The 24,854-nt window shown below is 35.6% G+C and overlaps 3 protein-coding genes and 1 long non-coding RNA gene across 6 annotated transcripts; 2 read left to right on the forward strand and 2 right to left on the reverse strand.

Annotated features, from left to right (window-relative positions):
• Positions 1–6: 6 nt before the first annotated feature.
• Positions 7–18,505, forward strand: LOC148973715 (uncharacterized). 3 transcript variants are annotated; one of them, XR_016146501.1, is made up of 5 exons: positions 7–152; positions 1,568–2,525; positions 2,604–2,672; positions 4,540–4,671; positions 13,897–18,505. It is a non-coding gene; the product is annotated as an uncharacterized LOC148973715 (long non-coding RNA). The 3 variants fall into 3 exon arrangements; XR_016146502.1 differs by lacking the exon at positions 13,897–18,505 and having other exon boundaries at positions 1,568–1,770; positions 2,360–2,525; positions 4,540–6,143; XR_016146500.1 differs by lacking the exon at positions 13,897–18,505 and having other exon boundaries at positions 4,540–6,143.
• epgn (epithelial mitogen homolog (mouse)) lies at positions 308–2,492 on the reverse strand. The gene is made up of 5 exons (XM_039680864.2): positions 2,408–2,492; positions 2,207–2,299; positions 1,596–1,719; positions 1,003–1,155; positions 308–881 (listed from the first exon to the last, which is right to left on the reverse strand). Exons 1-5 carry the CDS (start codon positions 2,442–2,444, stop codon positions 827–829), a joined length of 462 nt encoding a protein of 153 aa, XP_039536798.2. The 5' UTR covers positions 2,445–2,492; the 3' UTR covers positions 308–826.
• mthfd2l (methylenetetrahydrofolate dehydrogenase (NADP+ dependent) 2 like) lies at positions 4,164–17,352 on the reverse strand. Its single transcript, XM_039680851.2, has 8 exons — positions 17,210–17,352; positions 16,682–16,866; positions 15,130–15,252; positions 14,633–14,785; positions 14,251–14,358; positions 8,538–8,630; positions 7,928–8,053; positions 4,164–5,110 (listed from the first exon to the last, which is right to left on the reverse strand). Exons 1-8 carry the CDS (start codon positions 17,350–17,352, stop codon positions 4,995–4,997), a joined length of 1,047 nt encoding a protein of 348 aa, XP_039536785.2. The 3' UTR covers positions 4,164–4,994.
• A 704-nt stretch (positions 18,506–19,209) lies between the features above and the next one.
• Positions 19,210–24,650, forward strand: lipg (lipase, endothelial). The gene is made up of 10 exons (XM_039680840.2): positions 19,210–19,435; positions 20,727–20,911; positions 21,335–21,514; positions 22,336–22,447; positions 22,531–22,755; positions 22,841–23,083; positions 23,174–23,291; positions 23,377–23,601; positions 23,700–23,795; positions 23,964–24,650. The coding sequence occupies exons 1-10, from the start codon at positions 19,333–19,335 to the stop codon at positions 23,974–23,976; spliced, it is 1,500 nt and encodes a 499-aa protein (XP_039536774.2). The 5' UTR covers positions 19,210–19,332; the 3' UTR covers positions 23,977–24,650.
• Positions 24,651–24,854: the final 204 nt, after the last annotated feature.

Here is a 24,854-nt window from a genome sequence, read left to right on the forward strand (position 1 = left end):
TGCAATTCTGAGCGTTATTCTCCCGAGTTTGATTCCTGTGTTTGACCTGTGGATTGTTTATCGTTGCTGACCCTTCTCTGCCTGCCCTGACCCTGGACTGTTTCACTGGACTCTGATTCTCTCTGCCTGCCTCGACCCTTCGCTTGTAACCGGTTTGTCTCTGCCTTGCCTCCATTGCTATCAATGCTTTATAAATGATGAGTAAACAATTTAACCAATGATTCATCGGAATTGTTAGAGTTTAACATGAATAAAAGAGTTTAGAAAGTTAATCTCTACATTAATACAACAGTAATTTCAAACAAAATACATTTGCATTCCTTTTTTTTTATTCTGGGAGTAAATTTTATACAAATCTGTCAATAAATAAACATCTTATACAAATACATTATGGTTTACATCTTATATTTAACAGTAGCCTATCTGCTTATGGTTGTGAAATAAATAGCCTATGTGCGCTAACACAGTACATTCATTACTGAGACAACGTATGATATTTTCTTATGGATAAACAAATTCATCTTGATGGTTCTACATGCAGTTTCTTTTAAACATTTTAAATAAAGTAAATGATAACAATGTTACAGTACCCATGTTATAGTATAATTACAAGTATCGAGTAGCACAGTTGTAATTAATATAAAATTGCTTTGTTGAACAACCTGCATTTTCCAACTGTAATTGCTATTAATAAGTCTGTTCATGGAGAACGTTACGTGTCACACAGTGTTTATTCACAGCCGTTCTCGCTCTGTCCTCTAGAGGGAGCTGTGCCTCTATGTCAGTCTGAAGACAGAGTTTCGTCCTTCCGGTCTAGCCCAATAAATTAAACAGAGTTCTCAGAGCCATAGTTCTTGTAGGGTGGAGATGACTTTCGACACCTGTGAGGTAAAATAACATAATATTTAATCATCATTCATACAGTGAATGACACGTAATAATACTGCAAATAAACAACACGTATGTGTTATTTGTATGATACAAGACTAACGTTAAATTTACCTTTTCCGGATGCAGAAGTACGCAAGTCCAAAGATGGCTCCCAGTAATAAAACTACACCACAGCTAATTCCAATGAGTTCTTCAGGACTTGAAAACTTGTGGCTGTCCAAAAGTAAATGTTCACAGCGCACACCACTGTACATGTTGTTGCACCTAAAGGCAGTGGAAATCATGTTTGTCAGGATGTAATCATGTTGACAAGTATAAAAAAGGGCTTGTTGACTAGAATTATTGTCCTGCACACTAAAAAAGAAGCCATTTTTACTCAGAATTTGCTGGTAAATTTCACAAACCATTAAAAAGAAATAGCAAAGTAACACGTAAATAGTATTTGCTTGTAAACATACACCAATCATATGCTTTATTTACATAAAAGAGTATGTTGATTCTTAGTATAAAAAGAATATTTGGGTGGGACATATCCAAAGGAATTCCATTTTCTACAAGGCTGTATCTGCATAACAAGCTTTGCAACTTGCTAGTTTGCTAATTAAACAAACATGAACCAGAAAATCAAGCAGTTCATCATGTTCTAATTGATTTGGTCTTTAATGTATGGTTATAGATGAGCTGACTCTGGTGGCTGGTCTCACCGGCAGATGGGGGTTTCCAGTTCGGTGGAGTAGGAACACACACCATTGAAACAGAATCCCTCATGTTCTGGACTGCAGGGTGTTTGAACAGCCAAAACCCGTGGTTGCTCTTCTTCACTACCTACTGATAGACACACACACCCAGACAGTTTTACTGGCTACACGTGAAAGGACGGTGAGTTTAACTGATAGGTATTTAGACTTGTGTCCACATGCCAAAGAACCTGCATCTTGGCACAATGCATATTTAAATGACATGTTTGCATATTTCATGTATTTAAGTTCTTTTTTGAGATTAAATAACAGTCTTTTGAACAATTTAGCACCTGAAATATTAAGAACGACTTTAAATAATATTTCACAATACTGTTTTTACTTGGACTTCTTTCAAAAACATCAATGGTATCACTTTACAATGGTTCATTAGGTTAAATTATTAACTACCTTAGTTAACATGAACTAAGAATGAACAATACTTCTTAAGCATTTATTAATCTTAGTTAATATTATATTAGAAAACTATGAACAGCTGTATTTTTATTTACTGTCACAAATTGCTCATTGTTAGTTAATATATTAACTATTGTTAGTTAATATATTAAGGTACTTACCACCATGTGTTGTGTTGTATTGGAGCACATCATCTGAAATCTCCTTAGTGTCTCCAAGTCCAGAGAAGAGGACTAAAACCATCAATCCAAGTGCTGGTGGAGTTTTAACAAAACATTGAAGTAACTATAAATGTCCCCCTTTACTGTCTTTAGAAAACAATACATTTGTTGTAAGATCCTAAAAAGTATATTCGGACTCACCCTGATAGTGCAAACCCCTTTTATCCACTTGTGTCATGCTGTGGCCCAAAGTACTGATTCGATCTGACTGGAGATTCTGGGTCTGCTCGGCTTTCGTCAAACTTCGGCTGCTCTTCAGGTGAAAGGTTTTTCCCTCACAATTTATATCATCCTTATCCTTTTGTTCGTCACTAATGGTAGCCAATCATTTGAACAGGTTACAGGAAGTGCAGAGAATGTGGACTCTTTTAGGCATACCTGCTCTGCATCCCTTCCTTGTCCACAGGCAAGCATCGTGCACAGACATGTTTTTGGTTTTTTCTTTCATTGGCTAAAATATTTGCCAGCAGCTGCAAAAACAGACTCTTACTTCCTGGCACAAGAGATATTAAAGACAAGTCTAATAACAGATACAAAGTATTACTTTAAGTGTTAAATCTGTTTTAGTGACTGCCATGTCCCATTACCCTCCTGAACCATAATGAATAGCCATGGGTATTCCAATTTTTACAAGTTTTTCTGAGCATTACTCTGTTTTTTTTAATTTTTTTTTATTATTAATTATAATTAGTAATTCATTCATTTGTATCTTTCTGAACACTGCATTCTCCATTATATTTGACTGTTACTGGTAATAATTAGACATCATATTTAGCTGTTGAATGCACAAAACTGGCAAAAGTTTGATAATTTTAAATGATTAATGTGGGAGGACACAATTTAGCAATGATTAAACAAATATTTTAATGATTTTAGAAGATAATCAAGAGTAACTTCCATCTCACCAGCAAATTGGATGTTAAGTCACATAAGCATGACTCTAGATTTCTCTAATGTCTAATAAAATAAAATAAAAACTATAATCAGATGAGGATTTGATATGTTGACAATATCCATCGCAATGTTTTCACACACAAAAAAAGTGTTCACCCTATTGATCAGGTTACACTTTCACCCAAAAGTGAAAATGATATCATCATTTGCTCAACCTTATTTCCATCAAAACCTTCTTTCTTCTGCAAAACACAAAAGATTGAAGGACGTTGGTAACCAACCCATTTTTTGTAATTGTAAAAATTGTAATTTGTGGACAAACCCCCAATATCTTCTCAAAATATCTTATTTAGCCAGTTTCACAGAGAATAGTCTATTGTCCAAGACTAAAATGCATGTTTGACCTGTTTTACCTGAAAGCAACTTGCACTACCATATCCTGAAATATATCAGTGAGTGCCATTGTTTTGTCTCAAGATGCACATCAATAGTTTTTTTGTTTTTTTGTTTTCTAAGGCACGTTTTAAAAAAAGCTACTTAAATCCCCAAACTGAACTAATGCCTAATCCTGGCTTAATCTAAGATCTGTCTGAGAAACTGGGCCTTTCTGTTCTACAGATACAGGTTCTACAGATACAGATACGGGTCATACAGGTTTGAAACAACTTAAGTGTGAGGAAATGATGACCTAAATGTCATTTTGGGGTGAACTATCCCTAGACTTTCCAGGCTACAAGAAACGTTTCAGTAACACTTTGTTTTAATGGTCCACTTTAGAGATTCTAACTATAAGTAACTTTGCAACTACTTGCCATCTTATTCTACTAACTCAAACCTAACAGTCTAATACTGTACTCTAATGAGAGTTAGTTGACATGTATAGTTGAAAAGTTGGCACAAACAACTTTGACATTACTTTAAATGAATTTTTATGTTTCACAGCCAATAGGGCAAAACATGTCCACCTTATAAAACATAATAGGAAAGCCTCAGATATATTTAATTCAATGTTTTCTTTTGTTTTATTGGCAGTCTGGATGTAAAGGATCCAAAATGCAAACACATAATAATAATAATAATAATAAAAAAACTGTTTGACAAGAACATACCATAAATAAAGAAATCAAATAATATTAAATATATGATGGCGATAAAAAATATAAATACAAGCTTTATATACACAAAAACACCCATTTCTGCATAATAAACAATATGTATAAATAATAGCTTAAATAGTTAGATGAATAAATGCATATTAAATACAGCAGCATCCTTTTGTTATTGTTTGCCATTTTGTTGTTCTGAATTTAAATGACATTGTTAAAAAAAATTCCTGAGAAAACGTGTTAATATCCTTTATTTCCCCACGTCTCCCTCAGTGTGGACTGATTCATCTGTGGGATATCTGAGAACCATCTATTACCCTGCCATGAGGCCACCTGCTGAGCAGCCGATCAAGTGCTACCGAAACTCTCAAAGACTTCCGTCCCCACTGACGCATTGCCAGGGAGGTAATATTACACTAGCACGATAAAACCCATTTTTCTCTGCAAAATAATAACACTGTAGCAAGGGCAACGGCGAGGAGGCATCTCTCTAATCTTTCCAGAGGGAAGAAAAGAATTAGGGTGTAGTTCGTGTCACGGACATGCATGGCTGCCGAGCCAGCAAGAAGAGCCTGTTACAGCTTGCGGATGGGTAGGGAAGGAAGTTGTAGGGGAAGCTTGCAGGAGCTTGTGTTTATAATCAAGACATGGACAAATAGTGCCAATTAAAATATCTAGACGGTGAAGTGTTTGCATCTTGTCCACCTGACCTATGGTTTTGTGTGTGCTCAGTATGTTGGGGCATTTTTGGCAGCTGTGACTGTGTTTTTCATCACCATGGCTATGGTCATTGGGCCGACTCCTCCAGGCACAGGAGTGATGAATGTAGCCTTCTCCTTCACAGCTGATTAAAGAGACAAAAAAAAAAAAAAACACATCTTAAATAACACTGATAACTCTGCCTGAGACAAGTATTTCTTTTATACTCCTAGAGAATAAACTATAAATCGTGTTGCTAAGCGGATACTGTAGCCAACGAGCACACAATGAACTCAAACAGAGCCTAGAGGGATTGAGAAATGATATAAGATACATCGAATGACGTTCTTCATTTTAAAATAATAAATCATTTGCCTTTCTCACTTCCTTTTGAATACAGCTTTATGTGAGAAAGTCTGAATTATAAATTGACATTATTGACAGCAAACTTTGACGTCCACCATAAGTCCAATTTATGGACAAAACCTTTTAAATCAGATCTTTTCAATAAATCGGCTGACTCACGGGTCACAAAATTTGAATGGTTCGAATCACCAATTTCTTTCACTTCAGGTGAGGACAGGTATGTACTATTTCACATGAAGCAACATACACAATACTAAAAAAGGGTGTGCTCGCTTAGGCAGTTTGCATCTTTTTTCTCTGAAATGTGTCACTTGTTTTCAGTGGCATTGCATAGATCGTCATTTTTACGTTAAAGGGGTCCTGAACTGGGAGTTGTTTTTTTCCAATTTATAATATTTTCTAAGGTCCACTTATGATGTTATCATATTTTTTTACAACATAATTTAGTAATAGTAAATATAGCTATTTAAAAATGTTCATTACACGTGTGGAAGTGTTCTGAAAACTTACAATGTTGAAAACATCTATTCATCTATTATGCATTTAACGTGCTTTATAAGTTTAAGTATAGCCTACTTAGAGTTACTACCATTATTGACAAATGATAACTTGCAGTCTATTGTATAAACAGATTTATAAATGAATGTATCAATATTTTTCACACTGTCATTCTTATAGGCTATTCCTAGTTCATCCTTTTCAGTGAAAAACGTCATTTCCATTCTTGTGTAATGAAACATGTTGTAATTTCTTACTAAAGACAAAACAGGAGATGTCGCTCACTGAAGCTTTAATTCAGGATTACAGCAAATGGCTTCGATCAAAACCATTTGAAAAAAAAGCAGCGTTCTATGTGTGCTTTCTTTCGTATCCGATAATCCAATGCATTTATCCAATAAATGCAGCAGAAAAAGCAGCAAATTACAACTATTCTGTTTAACTGTGGCACTAAATACTCAGTACAGAACCGATCTGTAACAGACAAAACAATAGTGACGCATGGTTGAAAATAAACAGTTACCGAATCAGTTATCGGATCCAATGTAATGCTGCATCATCATTCGTCGAACTGTATCTTTGTTTAAAAAAACGAATCCGCAGTAAAATTAAGCCAACAAACGAATAGTGTCTTATTGATGCAATCTAACAGGAACTTCATGAAAAATATAGTTCGTCAATGCTTTCTTAATGTTCGGATCACAAGGATGGCAATGCAAAGACTGTTTTTCCACAACTTGGCCACTTCAAAGGTTCTTGATATGCTCAGCGGCATCTCTATGGTTTTGTTGCTGGAGTAATCCTGCGTTTGCATCTGTCTTGTATTTACGACTACATGATGTGCGTGAATCAGTGGGCGGGGCTAAAGAGGCAATGATGTAGAAGTGTTGATCTTCTTCTGCAGAGGCAGTCTTTCATCACACTATGATGCAATAATGTGACAAAATCCGAAACGAGCCATTTTCATAGCTTTGTTTTTGGACTAATGACAACGTTTTGAGTTCTAAAACTTATGCCTGCTTTAGATTACACTTTTTTTGTCTGTTACAATAGTCACTGTGTCAGATGTGTCTTGGGTAACGCTTCCTTTTACAGTCCAGTTACCCATGTAAATACTATGTACTTATTTTAGGAGCTACAATTACTGGGTAATAACTAGTACTACCCCTAAACCTACCCTTGTTCCATGTACTTACCTTATATTAGCCAGTACTTTCTAGGTAAGTACACTGCAAGTACTGTACTGTAAAAGGAAGCGTTACCAAATCATGTCTTGTCGTGGACAAGACACGGTGTGATGTCATCGAGAAGGCGAAACTAGTAGCGAGTTCCGGAAACGAACGTAAACAAACAATGGATGAAGCGGTGAGTGTTGTATTGGCTGTCCTGTGTTCAGAAAAAAGTAAAAAAAAAAAAAAAAAAAGTTAGTTTTAATGTTAGCACCGTCATCTATCTTTCGTTTCGCCATTTTTGAAAGTTGTGTACGGAAAAGCTTCTGTGCTACTATAGTCAACCTCATACATGTGACGGAACCGTTAAAAAAATTAAACATGCTAGTCTTTTTTTTGTTGTGATGTCGAAGCATTGCAGGCGCGACGTAGGTTGTCGCCCACTATGACACACTATACGAGATGATACGATCGAATCTTGCGTCCCGACGCCCGTTGTCGTTTACGAATCCCCACAACACCCTACTTCAAACGGATCGTGCCAAAATCCGGCTAAAATCGTGTAATCTGAATCAGGAATAAGGCTACATAATAATGACCAATTTAAATTAATTCATGACCCCTTTAAAGTTGCAAAAGTGCTGATATGATTTATCGAGTTAATTTTTTACATTACAAAAAAAAAACAGCTGTTTTAACAGGGGTGTGTAGACTTTTTAAATCCACTGTAACTGAAATAAAATAAGTTGAAATACTAAATTGACTTAAACTAAAATAAGAATAAATTAAAGATAAATAGAAATATTAAAATGAAAATGACAAAAGCACATAACAAAATGACAAAACTATTAATGCTATAATAGTATTTAAATAATTCTAAGAACAAAATGTTACCAAATTCTAAAGCAGTCATGTCAAGCGTCATATACCTTCAAAATCCACATCCCCAACAAGACGAAGTTTACCAGTGACAGGATCCAGCAGGCGGTTAATGCCGACATCAATAACCGCAGCTCCTTCTTTTACCATATCTGCAGTTATTAAGTGAGGAACACCTGTTGATACAAATTTAAATAGGCTGTTCAAAAAGAAACATTATTTAATATTTTCTTTATCTAATTGAAATACTAATATTTATACATAGCCTACATTTTTGAATAAAATACAGATCATGTTAAAACTCATTCTGACCTCATTAGTTTTGTATTTCTATAAAAATAAGTGCACATCTGACTTAATATTACATAACCAAAGTCTAAGCAAGGGATATAGTCAAGTCAGTCATTATTACAAAATGAACGACACCAAAGTACAGTTCTTATCTTATCCTGGAGGCGTTTATTTTGAAATAATGACCAGCTTAATGTGCATTATCCCACTTAATACATGGCTACTAACTTAAAGAATAAATACAAATTAAAAAGTTTAGTAGTAATTACACAAAAAATTCTGACCTCAGAATGCAGCTCTTGACCAATAAGTATCAAGTATTCTAGATGGTCATGCAATATTACAAAAAAAAAAAAAAAAAAAACGGACCTGCAGCCGCAATCACAATGTCAGCCAGACTGGCAAGTTCCTTCAGTCGTGGTAGAGGAGTGCATCTGTGAGCCATGATAACTGTGGCATCACCTGGGAGATATATACACATCAAAATAATTTCATCATTGAATCCACTGTAGTAAGCCTTAATGTGAACATCACATATAACATCATAATTGTGAATGTTGGCTTTGTTTCCTGTGTACATCATTCCTGTATATGTATTAAGCAAATCATTAAAAGTGCAGTCCCGTTTTCGACATTAAAGTGCCTCATGATCCTATTTTAAAGGTTCCTAATTTTGTTTTAAAAGTGTCTCTTACAGTAGATTTATATGCATCAAAGGTAAAAAAAAAAAAAAAAAAAAAAACTTGTCTCATAATATATCTTGTACATCATCTTAATTCTCAAGAGTCTGAAAATGGTTTGTTCAAAGATTCATTCTCTTAAAACCCCTCCTTTCCATGGGCCTACACTGCTCTGATTGGTCAAATGACCCAGTCCTATAGCCAATTAAGACCATAGGCTGCCACTATGCAAACCTCTTCCATTGTTACCAATGTTGCCAGGGTAGCGGTTTTCCCGCACAATTGGGCTATTTTAAAAAAAGAGTTGCGGGAAAAATTATGGAGTTGCGGGTTGCGTTTTTTTGGGCTATATTTATTATGTATTGTGGCCACAAAAATAATAATAATTAAATTGTAGACAAAGAAAAAATTAAAAGGGAACCGTTTATTAGTGGGTGTTGTTCATCCCCGTGAATGAATATTTGGCAACAACCACTGACTGTGGCGGGTGTTATCATAGATGGGCGCTATGGGCGGGCGAGTGGACGCGTCTCATGTGTTTTTGACGTAACATCACAAATCTAGCATCATCACATCACCTTCGAAGTGTTCCAAATGATGATAGAAAAACGTTCTGCAAATATTGCAAATTGAAATCAGAGTTCACCACAGTGATCTAGTAGCTTATGCTGTGAGTGAATAACATTAAAAAAAAAAACATTTATTTGACACAGCCAAAGTTGCTTTCTAAGAACTAATGTTGCTGTGAAAGAGGAAGCTGGCTGCCCACGTTGCTTGTCACTCAAGCACTTCAACTGTTGATCATTTAGGAAGTGACTATAGGGTCAGAAAATATCAGAGAGGACAAGTTCTTGACCTTTATTGTATGAGATTGTGTTTCAGTGTGTGATATTAAGATTTTGGGTGAGACAAAAGGTCAAAAGTTTAAACTTAACACACACACACATATATCTATGTATCTATCTATATATATATACAGTATATATATATATTTTTTCAAATAACCAGGTTAACTTTTATTTAAACAGGTGAAACTCGAAAAATTAGAATATCGTGCAAAAGTTCATGTATTTCAGTAATTCAAATTAAAAGGTGAAACTTTTCATGATATTCAAATTTTTCAAGTTTCACCTGTATATAGAGGGAAAAAAATAATATATATATATATATATATATATATATATATATATATATATATATATATACACACACATATATATTTATATGTAAATACATATATATATATATTTACATAATTTATATATATATATATATATTGGGCTAGTTTTCATTCCATTTGGGCGGGTTTTGAGTTGTCATTGGGCTTGAAATATTTCTGGGACCTGGCAACCCTGATTGTTACATAGGTATGTAACAGGAAGTGAGACTGGAATTGCTGATGTCTCATATCGGCAGTTCAGAATAGAGTGCCGAAGTGATGATGTCACTTTGTAGGACAACTCGGAAACTCTAGCGGCGCATGGTGTTCCCTTGATCGAAAAGCTATGCATTTTCCCCATAGACTTTTGGAAAATCGCAAAAAATAAGATCTTTAACAAAGAGTTGTGACCCTTACACGTTTTGTCCATCAAGATAATCTTTACAAGTTAATCCAAAATGTATACATTTTGAAGCCTATATAAAGTTTTTAAAAAACACAAGCAGACACAATAAATAAAAATAAAAAAAAACCTCAAGCAGGTTATAACTGTGTGTTCTATGTCATAGATCAAAATGTGTTTTGTTTACCACAGACCTTATTTCAGGCGATTTAGCAAAAACTCATTCAAAAATCCCATAGACTTTAGAGCGAGGGAACCGGGAGTGCTAAAATGCTAACTCACTTCCGCGTTTTAGCCTACGGATTGACGTCGTAACTTCGGCACTCTATAGATTCTTCTTTTTAGGAGACAATGACTTTAGTGTTCATGTACTTTGCTCTTTAAAACTTTGCAGACCTTTTAACATTCACAAACCGCATAATATTTGAAGAAAAAAAAAACATAATAGGGGTACTTTAATATCTAAAAATCTTCCTAATAAAAGCTGTTTTATTTTAAATGATTATGAGTTGATTATGACGTGACTAGTACAATAAAAATCAGATTTCACTAGTAAAATACAGTAGTTCTGATCTAAAATCTGACTGATCGTTCCACCTAGATCTAAAATCAAAGTTTTAAACATTTAATTATGTGCAGGAACCAGGAAATTCATACCACTTCAGATTTTTGGGTTCATGACACATATTCGGTTAAAAAAAAAATGTAAATGGTGGGTGGTTTCTGTCCACCAGCAAGATTACGAAATTCCTAAGCAGACATTCCGAATGAGAATGCGTAACTGTATATTACCACATAAACCAAAAGCTTTGAAATTTGGGTGATTGCAGGTTTCATTCTGTGGAATTGACTACTACTGTGTGCAAATAAGCTTATAATGTATAACTACAATCTTAATTATAATGCAACGATCATCACTGTCACAGAACTCATCTCTCATCTCAAAAAAAAAAAGTTTTTCAATTTCACTTTTTTACTTCTAAGGCTGAGTCACACATAAAAAGGAAGCAAAACCTATTCAGGGCTGCTTCTCTGATTGTGTAAAAAAATTTCTTACATGTTAGAGCACAATCCTACTATCAAAATGATTGCCAACTCAATTGAAGCATACCTTGAATTTCACCAACTGAAATCATGTTACACAAACATAACCTTAATCTTTGATATCTAAATAAACAATTCCCTTCTAGCAATTATACAGTTCCAGAAAAAAATGATCCAGTCTCCTCATTTTCCTTTATTCCAAAAAGCATTACTTTAAAAATGTTAAAACTTTAAACAGCACTTGAGTTTAAACCTGAACTGACCATGTTATTGGAGATATGCCAATGTTAGTGATGATGAAATATAAAAAAAATCAATGTTAAAACATTTTTTTTAAACAACTCAAAACTATTAAACCATACATCTCTAAAATATTTTAATTATTGTTTAGTATTATAGCAAAATAATAGACATTTAAAAAAAGAACATCTTTATTTCTATTCTATTTTTCACATAAAGTATACAAGTTTTAAAACCTATTATATATTTGGTAACACTTTACAATAAATGTATCATTTGTTAACATATCATTAAGTTAATGCATTAGTGAACATGCACTGTAAACACGAATAAGTTGGCAAAACTCAAAAAATGAAGTAATCAGTTACAGCAAAATACAATTAGTTAATAAACCTTAAATTATATAAACCGTTATAATAACACTTAATTTAGTGTCACAGTAAAGCGTGCTGGGAAATAGAAATCCCAACCCAGTTTCAGTTAAATTTAAGTTTGTCAACATTAAAAAAAAAACAAGTTCATAAAACCCAAAACAATTCAGATTACTTAAAATGTGTCAGTTTTGTGAGCTCAAAAGAAAAAAAAGTTCTAAATAATCATAGTTAATAATCACAAGTTAATTTGCTTGAAGTAAGTTGTTTAATTTAACTTTACACCTACTCAAACCAATTAATAATTTTGAGCATTAGGGTTTACAGAACTAACAAATTTATTTGTACAGCATTTATTAACCTTTGTTAATGTTAGTTAATAAAAATACAATTCTTCTGTGCTTGTTCATGTAAATTCAGAGCCCGATCTCATGAAAGTTCGTATCTATAGCGCGAATGTCATTTCTCGTGCCATTTATACGCCAAAAACTGTTTTTGCGTGTATGGTACGCGTTTTTCGTGTGCATATGATACGCACTTTTTGGCGTATAATACTAATGCTAACAAATGGAACTTAGTGTAAATCTAGTTTATATAATATATCACATAACTAGATGGTTAAGCATGAAAGCCGGTTAGTTTTCGATGAGTGCATGAGAAGGTTATTACAGGTTACTGGTAAAATGTCAACATTTATTTTTGATAGTAATGAAGTGACTGCTTGCATCACCAGCGGCTACATCAAGGGTTCATTCTGTGAATTTGTCATTTGAAGGATTTCACTCCCCTTCAACAAGCACGGTGACTGGGTTGTTGGTTTATTGATCGAAGTTCTGAAAATGTGCCTTTTGAAATCGTCACAAAAAAAGACCATTTTGCTTTTCACAGACTGTTCAGTTCTGTTCTCTGAATGATCCGTGTTTGCAGTAACTAGGCCTACTTGTATTTTCAAACCCAACATGGTTGATAAATAACAATGCTACAGTCTAAATCTAGCTTTCAAAAAAAAGCTCATTGCACTGGCATCTAGGGCTTACTTTTGCAGCCTTATATTTGAGAAATCTAATTATTGGTGTCATTTATTCAACTTAAAAGTTCATAAATCTTGTAACAAGAAAAAATGATTTTTTGTCAAGTTATCATGAAAGCCGGCATGAATTGAAAGTTGGTCCAGGGTGCGTTTCAAAAAGCTTACTATCTTCTCTAGGTAGTTAATGAATTAGGGCACTGGTAAGGACAGTAAGGACCCTTGCTCTCTACACATTAGGACACTGATGACTCCATTTCCAGCGCCGTGACAACTGATAACGTCCTTTATCGTACATTATCACTACTTATCACTACTGGCATTATGAACATATCTATGAACTGATGTCTTTCTGACATTATGTTTTGTTACTTAAAGCACCGATAAATACTTTGCTTTTTACATATACGTGCAACATGTCAGCTGTAAATAAATTATAAATGTTAGCTAGATTATGCTCATTACCTGTCTATCGACTTATGTTTATGCTGGTTTGTATTTTTTTTTTTAAATATCTATTGCTTGTCATTACGTGTGGTGAGTTGGCTCGTAACGTGTTTTACACTTCAGAACTTGCGTTAAGGGAACATAGTGACCATCAATGCTCTCTGAATTTTTACAGTGCATGTGGGACGTTTTAGGAAGTGAACGATTTAGTCCTCAATGTAACTGACTCCCTGATCAGTGCCCTTACTACTGAGCTAGGGAGTTGATTGAGATGCACCCATAGTCTTTCTTGCCTATTGTGCCATATTTCCAAGTGCAATGGCTTCTTGAACAAGAAAAAATTATTTTGTCCATCAGGAACTGAGTGGATCTATAGTGGATTATTGCGGTTTGCCATTGCTGTGATCTCATGTGAGTGACAGGTTGTCCCGGCCTCATACCAGTAAACACATCATAAGAGAAGAGAAGAGAAGAGAAGAGAAGAGAAGAGAAGAGAAGAGAAGAGGATATATTGATTTCATGGTGACTAAGCATCATAGAATATGAATTGGAGGATGTTATGTGTCGCTTCAAAACTGCAAGTACAATTCAAGAGTGTGTGTCCATGGCACATATACAGTATTTATATACTCAAAGGAAAACAACAATAAAAATACCTGTTTATCTGCAGGCAATTACCAAATAAAAATAAGGAAATGACACTAATCTCACCTCCCGGCCGTTCATGGTTTCTATCCGAATGCAGAAGCATTGCAATAGGCATTCCTACATTCTTGGAGCGTCCAACAACAAGTACATTTCTTCCAACTGTTTCGATGCCTGAACAAAAAAAAAGAGACTTGAGTAAATATTATTAACTTACTTTTCACAAATGCAGCCCATGTCATGTAAAACCCTAAAAATACAGATACAATTGCAAAACAATATTTTCAAATGTGCAAGTAATATAAATGGACATGAGGTACTGTTTTTACACCTGCTGCTAACTAATGTAATCATATACAGCCCAATAACATTGCTGCTAGGGATGTAATATGAGAAGGCTGAGAAACTGACTGAAGAAAATTTGAATCTCAATTCTGTGAAAGCTGACCCGTTCTTTTGATGATTTCCCACACTGCCGCTGCTGTGGCTGGCACCATGCACCTCTGGTCCAAGCAGAGTTTCCCAATGTTTACGATGTGGAATCCATCAACATCTTTTTCAGGGGCAACAGCATTGCATATGGCTCTCTCGTTGATGTGCTCTGACAGAGATAAATTCAAGAAATTTATCACAACTGCGAATCCGAACCAGATAAATTCAGCATGCTGTTTTTATTATACCAAGGGAATTAACTGTAACATTTTTGGAAAAGCAACACGCATGGTTAGGAACAGACTTTAATAACACAAAACTTTACATAAGATAATAACCGACAAGGGACTAAACAAAACAGGGAGTTTAAATAAAATAACCAAAACAGAATGGAGCAGAGAAATCACAACAATATATCAAAATAAGAGTCCTAGTCCAGGACAATAACTGTAAGGTTAGGTTTTCTTTATAATTACTGAGCAAGTATTTACCATTAGCAGTTTCACATAATACCTGGAAGAGGGAGTTGAACCAGCAACCCACTGATGCTTTTTTCTCTGTTGAATTTGTCAATCAATTCCAACATCTCATCCTGAGTTATCGATGATGGCCTGTAGATTGTACTGCTTGACATGCCTTTTAAGCAAGTACCATTAATATGGAAGAAAATTTATGTATAAATGTATTTGAAACAAAAAGCTTGTAGAATTGCACTAATAAAAAAATGCACTGAATTAACAGAGCTTGCATTTGAATGCATCCTAATATGAATGCACCTTAAACACAGGGTCTTCCGCACTTTCGTGACATAGCTAATGCCACTTTGACTGTCAGGACTATCAGGAAGTCTGCTGCGGAGCTCACACCAGTGCAGGCTCCATAAAAGTGTGAATATAGACCACAAAGGGGCCACCGAGCACCTGTTTAAAACCTAAAATGACTAAATGATAGCCTACTAAATTTTGCGCATGAAAGTGCATATGAAGTGTTCCACTTGGGACAGGGCCATTCATTCATGTCAACAGATTAAGAGAAATGGAGCAAGCAGTAAGTATATGTGATGATTATCAGACTGGACTGTCTCTAAAGTTACATGCGTATATATATATATATATATATATATATATATATATGTACGCATTTGAAGAGAATATAAAACCAATTGTAAAGTATTCATGTAGGTGTCAGGCATGATGCACAGCTTTTAGAATCTTGATATTTAATAAAATAAACTGTCAAATCATAAACTGTGATAGTCATCACATAAACTTATGATTTGATTCATTTCTGTTACTGTAAATCCTTTTTTGTGAATGAATGACTCTCTAACTTTTGCTTTGGTCTTCGTCAACATGCTGGTGAGATTGACTAACAGCAGACGGAGATCATGCATCCGTACTCTACAGCCATTCCTGCTGTTCCCGGATGTGCAATCAATGCTGAATTTTCTGTAGAATTTGAGCCACTGAATTTCAGGAGTTGAATTTGTAAAATCGAAATAAAATGGAACATTTATTCAAATGAAAGGTGGATATGGATTATTGATTTTTTTTAATAATGAAAATATGTGTGTATTAAATACATTTAGCCTAATAAATGACTCTGTTGAATTTCAGCCCATTAAAATGCAAAGCCTATATCAATAAGTGCAATTCAAAAAGCATTTTGTTTCAAACAACTTTGGCATGTATTTTCTTCAATACATTTGAAAAAGACATTAGTGAAAATATGCATCATAGTGTAATGTAAAATCACAGTGACTTCATGTAACATTCTATTTTCAAACATCCAAAATTAACATAAAAATCTAGATAACATTGTCTACTTTTGAAAGCCACTAAAACATTTTATATCAGTGGTTCATAAACTTTTTGACTTTTAGTCATTTTTAAGGTGGCTGCAAGAGGGAGGGGAGATTATTTATTTATGTTAATTAATTATGAGGGCATATTATAATTATAATTGGGGCTTTCCCCTCCTTTAAATTTGACAGGCCCACTTGTCCCTGGTTGAGAACCACTGCTTTAAAATGCTGAAGTTTACGCTGACTTTGTGTTTTGCTCACCAAGCAGTGAAGCCGTCTGGGTTTTGTTTCTCACGTAAGTGTGGCTGGCGTGATCATTTCCCACCAGGATAACACTCAGATGAGGTCTCCTGTTGCCTTGGGCCACTAGTTTTGCTATATCACTCTGGATTTCTTTATGGATATGCCGAGCAAGTTCTGTCCCTGAGACCACAGTGGCAAAATATCTATGTGACAAACATAACATATGTAACAATACACCGCGCAAAACATATGGAAGAGGTAGCCACTAAATAAAAACGTTATGCATGATCTACAATGTCTTTCAAAGCCTGCTTGAGTACGTTGACAGTGTCTGTGACACCCACATGGTGGCGGAAGATTCAAACGTACGAAATGAATTTGCCGAATGAATGACCTTCTGAAACATTGTCTACATGCCCTGTGTCCCCTGTTTATATGGATACATTCTAAAAAAAACATGTGCTGCTCGTTAAGAAAACACACGTGCTTTGTTTTATAAAACGCATGCGACCTTTGTCTGAACCGGGGGGGGAATACAGTCCTAACCTTTTCAGTGACTGACAAAAAGGGCTTCTCCGGTTGACTGTTTTCAGGTTAATCCATCGTTTTGATCGCCGACAATGTTGAAAATATGATGTTAAAGTCTGTATTCTAATATAATTTACTGTTAATGCCGTGGGAGCTGCCATAGCAATTGATAACCTGCTCTTCCTCCTCACAGCTCGCGCGTCTCGACGCGTCACAATCACAACAAAAGGATTTCCGGTTTTGTGCTAAACATGTAAAACCTCTACAAACACAATTAATGCGTGTGTCACTTTGTGATACAAAACTCCAACATCAATATAATAATTTAATGAATGCACCTCTATAAACCTACCAAGAAATTTCGTAAACTCGGATTTAAAAGCCAGCACAGATCTTTACACAGTCAGAGCAGACAGAAAGCCAGGCATGTGTTATAAAGATCGTGTATATAAATATCCTTATTTCTTTTTAAAGATTAGAATATATTAAGAATATATTGTAACCCAAAGTGATAACGTTTTAAGTCAAGTTTTGTTTTTTTTTAGATCATTTCAGTCTTAAATCATAGATTATTTAGCCTAATTTAAACTTGTATCAGAATCTCGTTTATTATAGTTAACACTAAAACCATAACATTTATTTTTTTATTACTTGAAATAAAATAAAAATTAACTGAAATAAAATAAGAAATTAAACTTAAAAAAACCTTTAACTTATTTTATCTTATGGTGCACAGATTAATATCTGTCACATTATAAGCTTGCATGAGATACAATTAAGCCTAAAGCGTAAATGCAGGAAATGCATGCTTTTAGGCCTAGTCTTTTTTTTTTCTTTCATTTGATGAAACACAAGTTACTAGGTCAATGTTTTTTGATGTTAACGTGTCCAAATGCCCAACTTTTATGCCACAGACAGAAAGTGGCCGATGAATAATGTGTTTTTGTTAAGCTCTATAGCTCTTTAGTATGCAGCCCTTGTCCTATGCAGAGGCTTCATCGGGGCGTTTTCTAAAAGAGAATCCACTATAAATGGGGGGAGCGGGGGGGTTGGTTTATATGACCCACTTGGATTTTTCCAACATCCAGTAGCTGTTTTCTAATTTTATGTTTGCCAAAATCATCTATACAAAGTTTGTCATCTTGACACTTCTGGCCAATAGTTGCCCTGTAATGTTTGATGAAGTTGTCCTATGATAAAGTATTTTAGCCTAAACAACTTGTGAATGTCAATGTCTCTGTGAATTTACCCCAGTGAATATTTCTTAGAAGTGTTGACAACATATAACCTTAAAAACATTTCCAACATAACTGCATCATCTCAAAGAGATAGTTATCATTATTGACAAGATAAATAATAATCAAGTTAAGAAGTGTTGTTAATGTGGAAGATCTTTTTTAATAGCCTAATAGTTAAAAAAAAAAAAAAAACATAGTAAAAACTCAATAAAACACCACTGCCATAAAGTCAGTACAATATATATATATATATATATATATATATATATATATATATATATATATATATATATAAGTTTACAATTTTTTATATATAAAAATGTACTATCATATTGCAATTTTAGTTTGGCGTGACAGAATTCAGGACAGTTTTGAACAAGGTCTTTGAAATTACCAACAAACATTTATCCAAAGCCTATAAAGAGCCCCATATCCCCCCATTGTAAAATCTGAACAACAATTGCCCCAGCAGAACTTGAAACATGGCATGTTTGTCTATATTTGTAAACAAGCACAGTCATGTGCAGTGCTGAAGGCTCGTTAACCGTTGGTATGTTGTGCCCCGTGCGTCAGTCAGCACGAGACCCGGGAGGCATAGGGTTAACCGTTTCGTGAGAAAGAATGTGCCAGTCTCTTTGACAAACTCACAACTCATTCAAACGTATATGCCACGCCCTCGGCGTAGACGCAGGGGCTTGACCAATTAGAGAGAAAGAATTTTGTCGTAGATATCTGCCGATGGTCAGATGACTGAAAAAAAACTATTTAAAACTCTAATGAGCAACCTGATACAGGTTCATACACTTTCCTGGCACCTCTTAGTGAAGGATTAATTCGTAAAACGTCCTCAGTGACTAAAGTTTGTCAAAAGAATAACGAAAGTATTTTACAGCTCTGAACATTATGGTAGAAAAATCAATAAGAATTGCAATTTGCTTGTGTTTTATCCTGTGCCATTCATTCAGTTCCATAGTTGCTGCACCCGGCGAGAACGTTCACTCGACAGGTAAGATACTCTTGAGTCTTTACTAAATAATTTTTAATAAATGTTTACTTTAGTGTGCAGAAATTCCTCATTGATTTATATTTTTAAGCTTTTCTGTTTACAATCATTTTCTTCGCGGACAATAGCCAACAGTCCCGATTTCATTCAAACTGAAGAGAAACGATTTTTTTCTCACATTCTCAAAAGGACTACGTGAATGAACCTGTCAATGAAAAAAAAAATGACTGAAAGTTTAAATGTCCGCTTTCTTTGACGTGTCGGCGAATCACAAAAGCAAAACCCGGACAATCCACTTTCTTTGGGATGTGCCCTTTAAAAGTCGCCAGATAAGTCCACGTTTTATCAATGGTCTGCCGCGTTGTCGACCGCATTGACTTTGTGATCGAAACTATATGACTTTTAAACCACTTGTGGTAGATTTATAAATAAACAAATAAAGCAATTATTACCTTAATGTTTGGAATACCGGGGAGCGCCTTAACATAATTTGTTAAAAAGTGTTACTCCTTGTTTTTGCTCGATGTGTAAAAAGTGTAGCTAGTTAACCATGTTTTTTAGTGGATCAATTACTATAACGACATTTTTACTGCATTTGTAGTAAAACCATTTTCGTAAGGTGTGTGCATGTATATACAGTCAACATTTGAAGTGGATCAAACCCTTAATTTCATCAAAGTTTACATGAGTTTTGAACAACACCTGTTCTTGTGATATATGTGTGTGTGTGTGTGTATATATACCACAAATGAAACCAAAAAACACATGCATAGCTAGGTTACACACCAAAACAAGCTAACAACAAATGACAAAAGACCCCCTGTTTGTAAGCATTAGTCTTGTAATACAAAGATGCGATTTACACAAAGACGACATCACCTCAGGAGGATTGTGGTCATGTAAGCGATTTCACCCCCGTAGCTCATTTCTAATTGGTTAAACTGATCGTTTTAACACTCCAGCCCAAGTAAGGGAAGGAAGACCATGGTTTCATCCTCTTGAAACTGCGTGAACTCTTTGTAAACTCTTATATCCCAAATCAAGACTATTTTTGGCATTCTTATTATGGTCAACTGGTTCATGGAACACAAGTTCTGCTTTCTATGTACAGTAGCTCAATTGTTCAAGCTAGTCATTAAAACGAGATGTTGTCATAAGACTTGCCATGAATGGACTCAAGCTCAACACCTTATGAAACAATTAAGCTCTTTGAAATGCCTTAAGCACTATATTTCCAATGTTATGTGTAGAGATTTCACATAAACCTAATTCCTCATTTTACTACTCCTTCTAGATGCTGCAAAAGACAAGTTCTCTTTTGAGGCTGGACGACTTCATGACCGAATCAAGTACAACATGCGAAAGTCTTTTGATCTTGATGATGACGGCTGTTACCTCCAACCTGGGAAAAAGGAAAGCATTGAGGAGTGTGGCTTCAATGCCACAGCAAAGACCATTCTGATCATCCACGGCTGGACGGTGAGACATTCCAGATTGTCATATCATGTGCCTATGGTTTTATTATTGGATTCGACTTTTGAAGATTTTGACACCAAAGCCTTAATCTCCAAAAGATTCCAAATATTATCTTTGAAGCAGTGATGGAGGTTCATGTTTTTACATTTACATTTATGGATTTGGCAGATTTTTTTATCCAAAGCGACTTGCATTGCATTTCAAGGTTTACACATTTATAATCTTATCAATTCTTGCTTTGCCTGGAAATTGAACTTGGTGTTGCAAGTGCCAACGCTCTACTGTTTGAGCTACAGGAAAGGTTTACCAGAAACTTTCTTTAGTGTAGCAATACATTCACTTCTCACGTGTAAAGCGATTATTGGAATTTCACACGTGATTGCTGGATCTTTGCTGGTTTGTTAAAGGGTGTGTTCTCTTTTACAGATGAGTGGCATGTTTGAGAGCTGGATGCACAAGCTGGTGGCTGCTGTTCAAAGGCGAGAGTCTGAGGCTAATGTGGTGGTGGTCGATTGGCTGGGACTGGCCCACCAACTTTACCCTGATGCCGTCAACCATACCCACCGGGTTGGGCAGAGCGTCGCTACCCTTTTGGACTGGCTCCAGGTACGTCTATATTATACATCCCGCTGGGTGTGTTTGGTTCTCTTTGTGTTCATTTGAGAGAACTGGCAACCATGAAAACTCTTCTTGTGGCCTTATACATTGGTTCTTTGTTGGTATTATGAATCTTTTCTCTGGACAGCAGATGTCCTGGTGAAGTACAATTTGTCTTTTCCAGATGGGTCCGTTTAGTTTTTTTTGTTGTTTGAGATGTTGGGAATTAGCCCATGGCATTATGGGTGTTCTCATGGAACAAAACCTATTCATGCATCAAAGCTGGGTGCCTTAGACTCTTATGTACTTTACACAGGAAAGATGCAAGCAGTGTAAATGAGCAGCTGAATTTAATAACCCCCAACGCGCACACACGGATGCCCCAGCTGGCACTGAGCATGGCACAGCAATCATGTGCAAAAAGCACAATGACTTTTTTTTTTTACAGCCTTGTGGATGTCTAAAACATTGTTCCCTCAGAAAAGTCTTTTCTTTTATTGCACATTTTACATTTTGAAGGAAGTTAGACAAAGCAAACAAATAAAAAAAGACTATTTATAGTGAACAATAATATTAATTATTAATATCTGTTTTGCAGAAAGTTTACCTATTGCATAGTCATTTCTTTTTTTGAACATTTCACCTTCTGAATTTATTTAGACGAAGCAAGCAAATAAATATTTTGCCTATTTCATTTGTAGAATTAAAAAGTAAGTTACATGAAACAAATACATATAAAGAAACGAGACAAATAATTATTTTATTCTATTTAATATTTATTAACCTATAGTAATACTGATAAAAATTGAATGCATGTCTACATTTGATAGAAAGAAGAGAAGCTACAACTTGAGGACGTGCACGTGATTGGATACAGTCTTGGGGCTCATGTTGCTGGGTATGCTGGAACGTTTGTAAATGGAAGTATTGGGCGTATAACTGGTGAGTTGTGTCTTTTTGGAATTGATTAGTCTTTTTGCACACATTGAGGCCTAAATATTTAAACCTCTGTCCCTTTTGAACAGGTTTAGATCCAGCTGGGCCCATGTTCGAGGGGACGGAGTCCCATAAGCGTCTTTCTCCGGACGATGCAGACTTTGTCGATGTCCTGCACACGTACACACGGGGAGCTTTGGGAGTCAGTATTGGCATCCAGGAGCCAATTGGGCACATTGATATATATCCCAATGGTGGGGATGTACAGCCAGGCTGTTCTTTAGGAGATGTGCTGTCCACTGCTGCTGCAGGAAGTAAGTACTTCAGTTTTGTTGCTGTTTTGTCAATTTCCATGGATGCAAACCATCATTTTACCACATCTGTCTTGTCACCACACAGACTTTGTGGAAGTCATGAAGTGTGAGCATGAGCGGGCAGTGCATCTCTTTGTGGACTCCCTCATGAACAAGGACCACGTGAGCTACGCCTTTCAATGTACCGGCCCTGATCGCTTCAAGAAGGGCATTTGTCTCAGCTGCAGGAAGAACCGCTGCAACAGCATTGGGTACAACTCCAAGAAAATGCGCAAGAGGAGAAACAGCAAGATGTACCTGAAGACTCGGGCGGACACGCCTTTTGGCGGTAAGTAATTACAGCGTCTTTTCAAAGTCACATGCTGTAATGATGAGTCACTTTGCTTTTGAAATATGAAACTGGTTATTTTCTGTACAGGTTACCACTACCAGATGAAGATGCATGTGTTTGACAGGAAGAATGCCGATTCAGATCCCACGTTTTACGTCAAACTACACGGATCCCTTAATGATACCAATAAACTCAGCGTAGACATGTAAGCAGCTCATGATTAAGATTAAAATATCTCTTTTGAAAATGAAAGCGTGGTAGAATCTGACATGGCTTCTCTCTTTTCACAGTGCTGAAGGAGTTGGTCTGAACCTCACAAACACATTTCTCGTCTTCACTGAAGATGACATCGGTGACCTGCTAAAAATTTCACTTCGCTGGGAAGGTCCTTCCGATTCCTGGTCGTCCGTATTGAAACACATCAAGTCATCATTCTGGTCCTGGTCGAGTAAACCGGACAAAAAAGTTTTGGAGGTTCGCAGGATCAGAGTCAAAGCAGGAGAGACGCAGAAGAAGTGAGTCTTGGAGCTCATTGGTTGCGAATTTGTGGAATGACTTTTCTTTTTTTTTTTTTAGGGTGTTTGTTAATGTTGTAATATTGTTTCTTTCACAGGTTCACCTTCTGTGCTCAAGAGACCGAGATCTCGCCAGGGCAAGATATTACATTTGTTAAATGTCGTGATGGGTGGGAAGTAAAACCTAGGAAACGGTATGTATGCATGTCGACTATTCACATTATGGCTTGTGTACATGTATATTTATATATTCAGATCAGCTTTTTTACTTCTAAATAAGTTGTATACAAATATTAAAATTAAATGTGTATATGCATGTAAATATGTGCATGTTTATATTCATGACATGTTTATTTTTGCAGGTTGCACTACTGAGAGGAATCACTGTTACCCAGGGACCCAAGCTGGCACAGGGCCTGAGCACTTTTGTTTGATTTGACACACATTTGCTGGGATAAGGCACCATATCGGTTTTCGGTGGGCAGAACACAACTCGTACTGCTCATGGCCAGCTCAGATGGGTGATGATGGCTGGTTGCTGGACTTGCTCAGGGCAGTTTCTTTTTCTACCAGTGGGCTGTTTTGGATGGTTTGAGATTCTAGGTCTTCATCTTTTGATACTATTTGTATGTTTTCTATTGTTGTATTCAGAACATCCGTTTTATGGATCTGAGACTCTTCCTTAACAGCGCAATACTTGTTATATATATTTTTGTACGTTTTTAATTTATGAAGGACAAAAAAAAGCACTGTAAAACCAAGCTTATTTATGAACCTAATGCACACCTTGTACCAAGGCATAAATTAAGTCTCTCCCAAGTTATCTGGTGACCACTTTTACATGTGTTTGTGTCTGTGGATTTCAATAAGAAGACGATTTTATGTGAATTCACAGTATTATTTAAGGTCCGAAGAATGGAGAGAGCTGCTCTGTTTGTCTTCGTAAAAATGTTGCACATTTCTGTGCCTTGTTTTGTACATGTTTTGTGTATATAATGTGTATATAAAATGTAAGGATAATAATTTGTAATAAAATTACCTTGGATCCACTTGTCATTTATACTGTAGATGTTATTGGTATGATGCATTCTATTAACAACTGTGTTTTGAAAGGATGGTGTGGTATTAAAACTATTCATTTTGAATACTTGAATGCTGAGTTGTACTCTTGCATAATAATGTAGTATAACTTGCAGTAAGCTGATTTGCATTTATGCAACTTGAGTAGGTTCTAAAATATACTATAAGCCAGA

Source organism: Pimephales promelas, chromosome 14 (genome assembly GCF_988280905.1).
Source record: "Pimephales promelas chromosome 14, fPimPro1.hap1.1, whole genome shotgun sequence".
Classification (NCBI taxonomy): Eukaryota; Metazoa; Chordata; class Actinopteri; order Cypriniformes; family Leuciscidae; genus Pimephales; species Pimephales promelas.

Excerpts from the sequence above, each read along its gene's own strand:
- lipg (XM_039680840.2), top strand. The coding sequence starts at position 19,333 with ATGGTAGAAAAATCAATAAGAATTGCAATTTGCTTGTGTTTTATCCTG. Across the intron at positions 22,756-22,840 it reads GTCCACTGCTGCTGCAGGAA|ACTTTGTGGAAGTCATGAAG; the intron begins GTAAGTACTTCA and ends GTCACCACACAG. Across the intron at positions 23,602-23,699 it reads GCAGGAGAGACGCAGAAGAA|GTTCACCTTCTGTGCTCAAG; the intron begins GTGAGTCTTGGA and ends TTTCTTTCACAG.
- mthfd2l (XM_039680851.2), bottom strand. The coding sequence starts at position 17,352 with ATGGCAGCTCCCACGGCATTAACAGTAAATTATATTAGAATACAGACT. Across the intron at positions 15,253-16,681 it reads CCAGACGGCTTCACTGCTTG|GCATGTCAAGCAGTACAATC; the intron begins GTGAGCAAAACA and ends CTTGCTTAAAAG. Across the intron at positions 8,631-14,250 it reads AAACCATGAACGGCCGGGAG|GTGATGCCACAGTTATCATG; the intron begins GTGAGATTAGTG and ends TATATCTCCCAG.
- epgn (XM_039680864.2), bottom strand. The coding sequence starts at position 2,444 with ATGACACAAGTGGATAAAAGGGGTTTGCACTATCAGG. Across the intron at positions 1,156-1,595 it reads CTGGAAACCCCCATCTGCCG|GTGCAACAACATGTACAGTG; the intron begins GTGAGACCAGCC and ends CACTGCCTTTAG. Across the intron at positions 882-1,002 it reads TACTTCTGCATCCGGAAAAG|GTGTCGAAAGTCATCTCCAC; the intron begins GTAAATTTAACG and ends TTTACCTCACAG.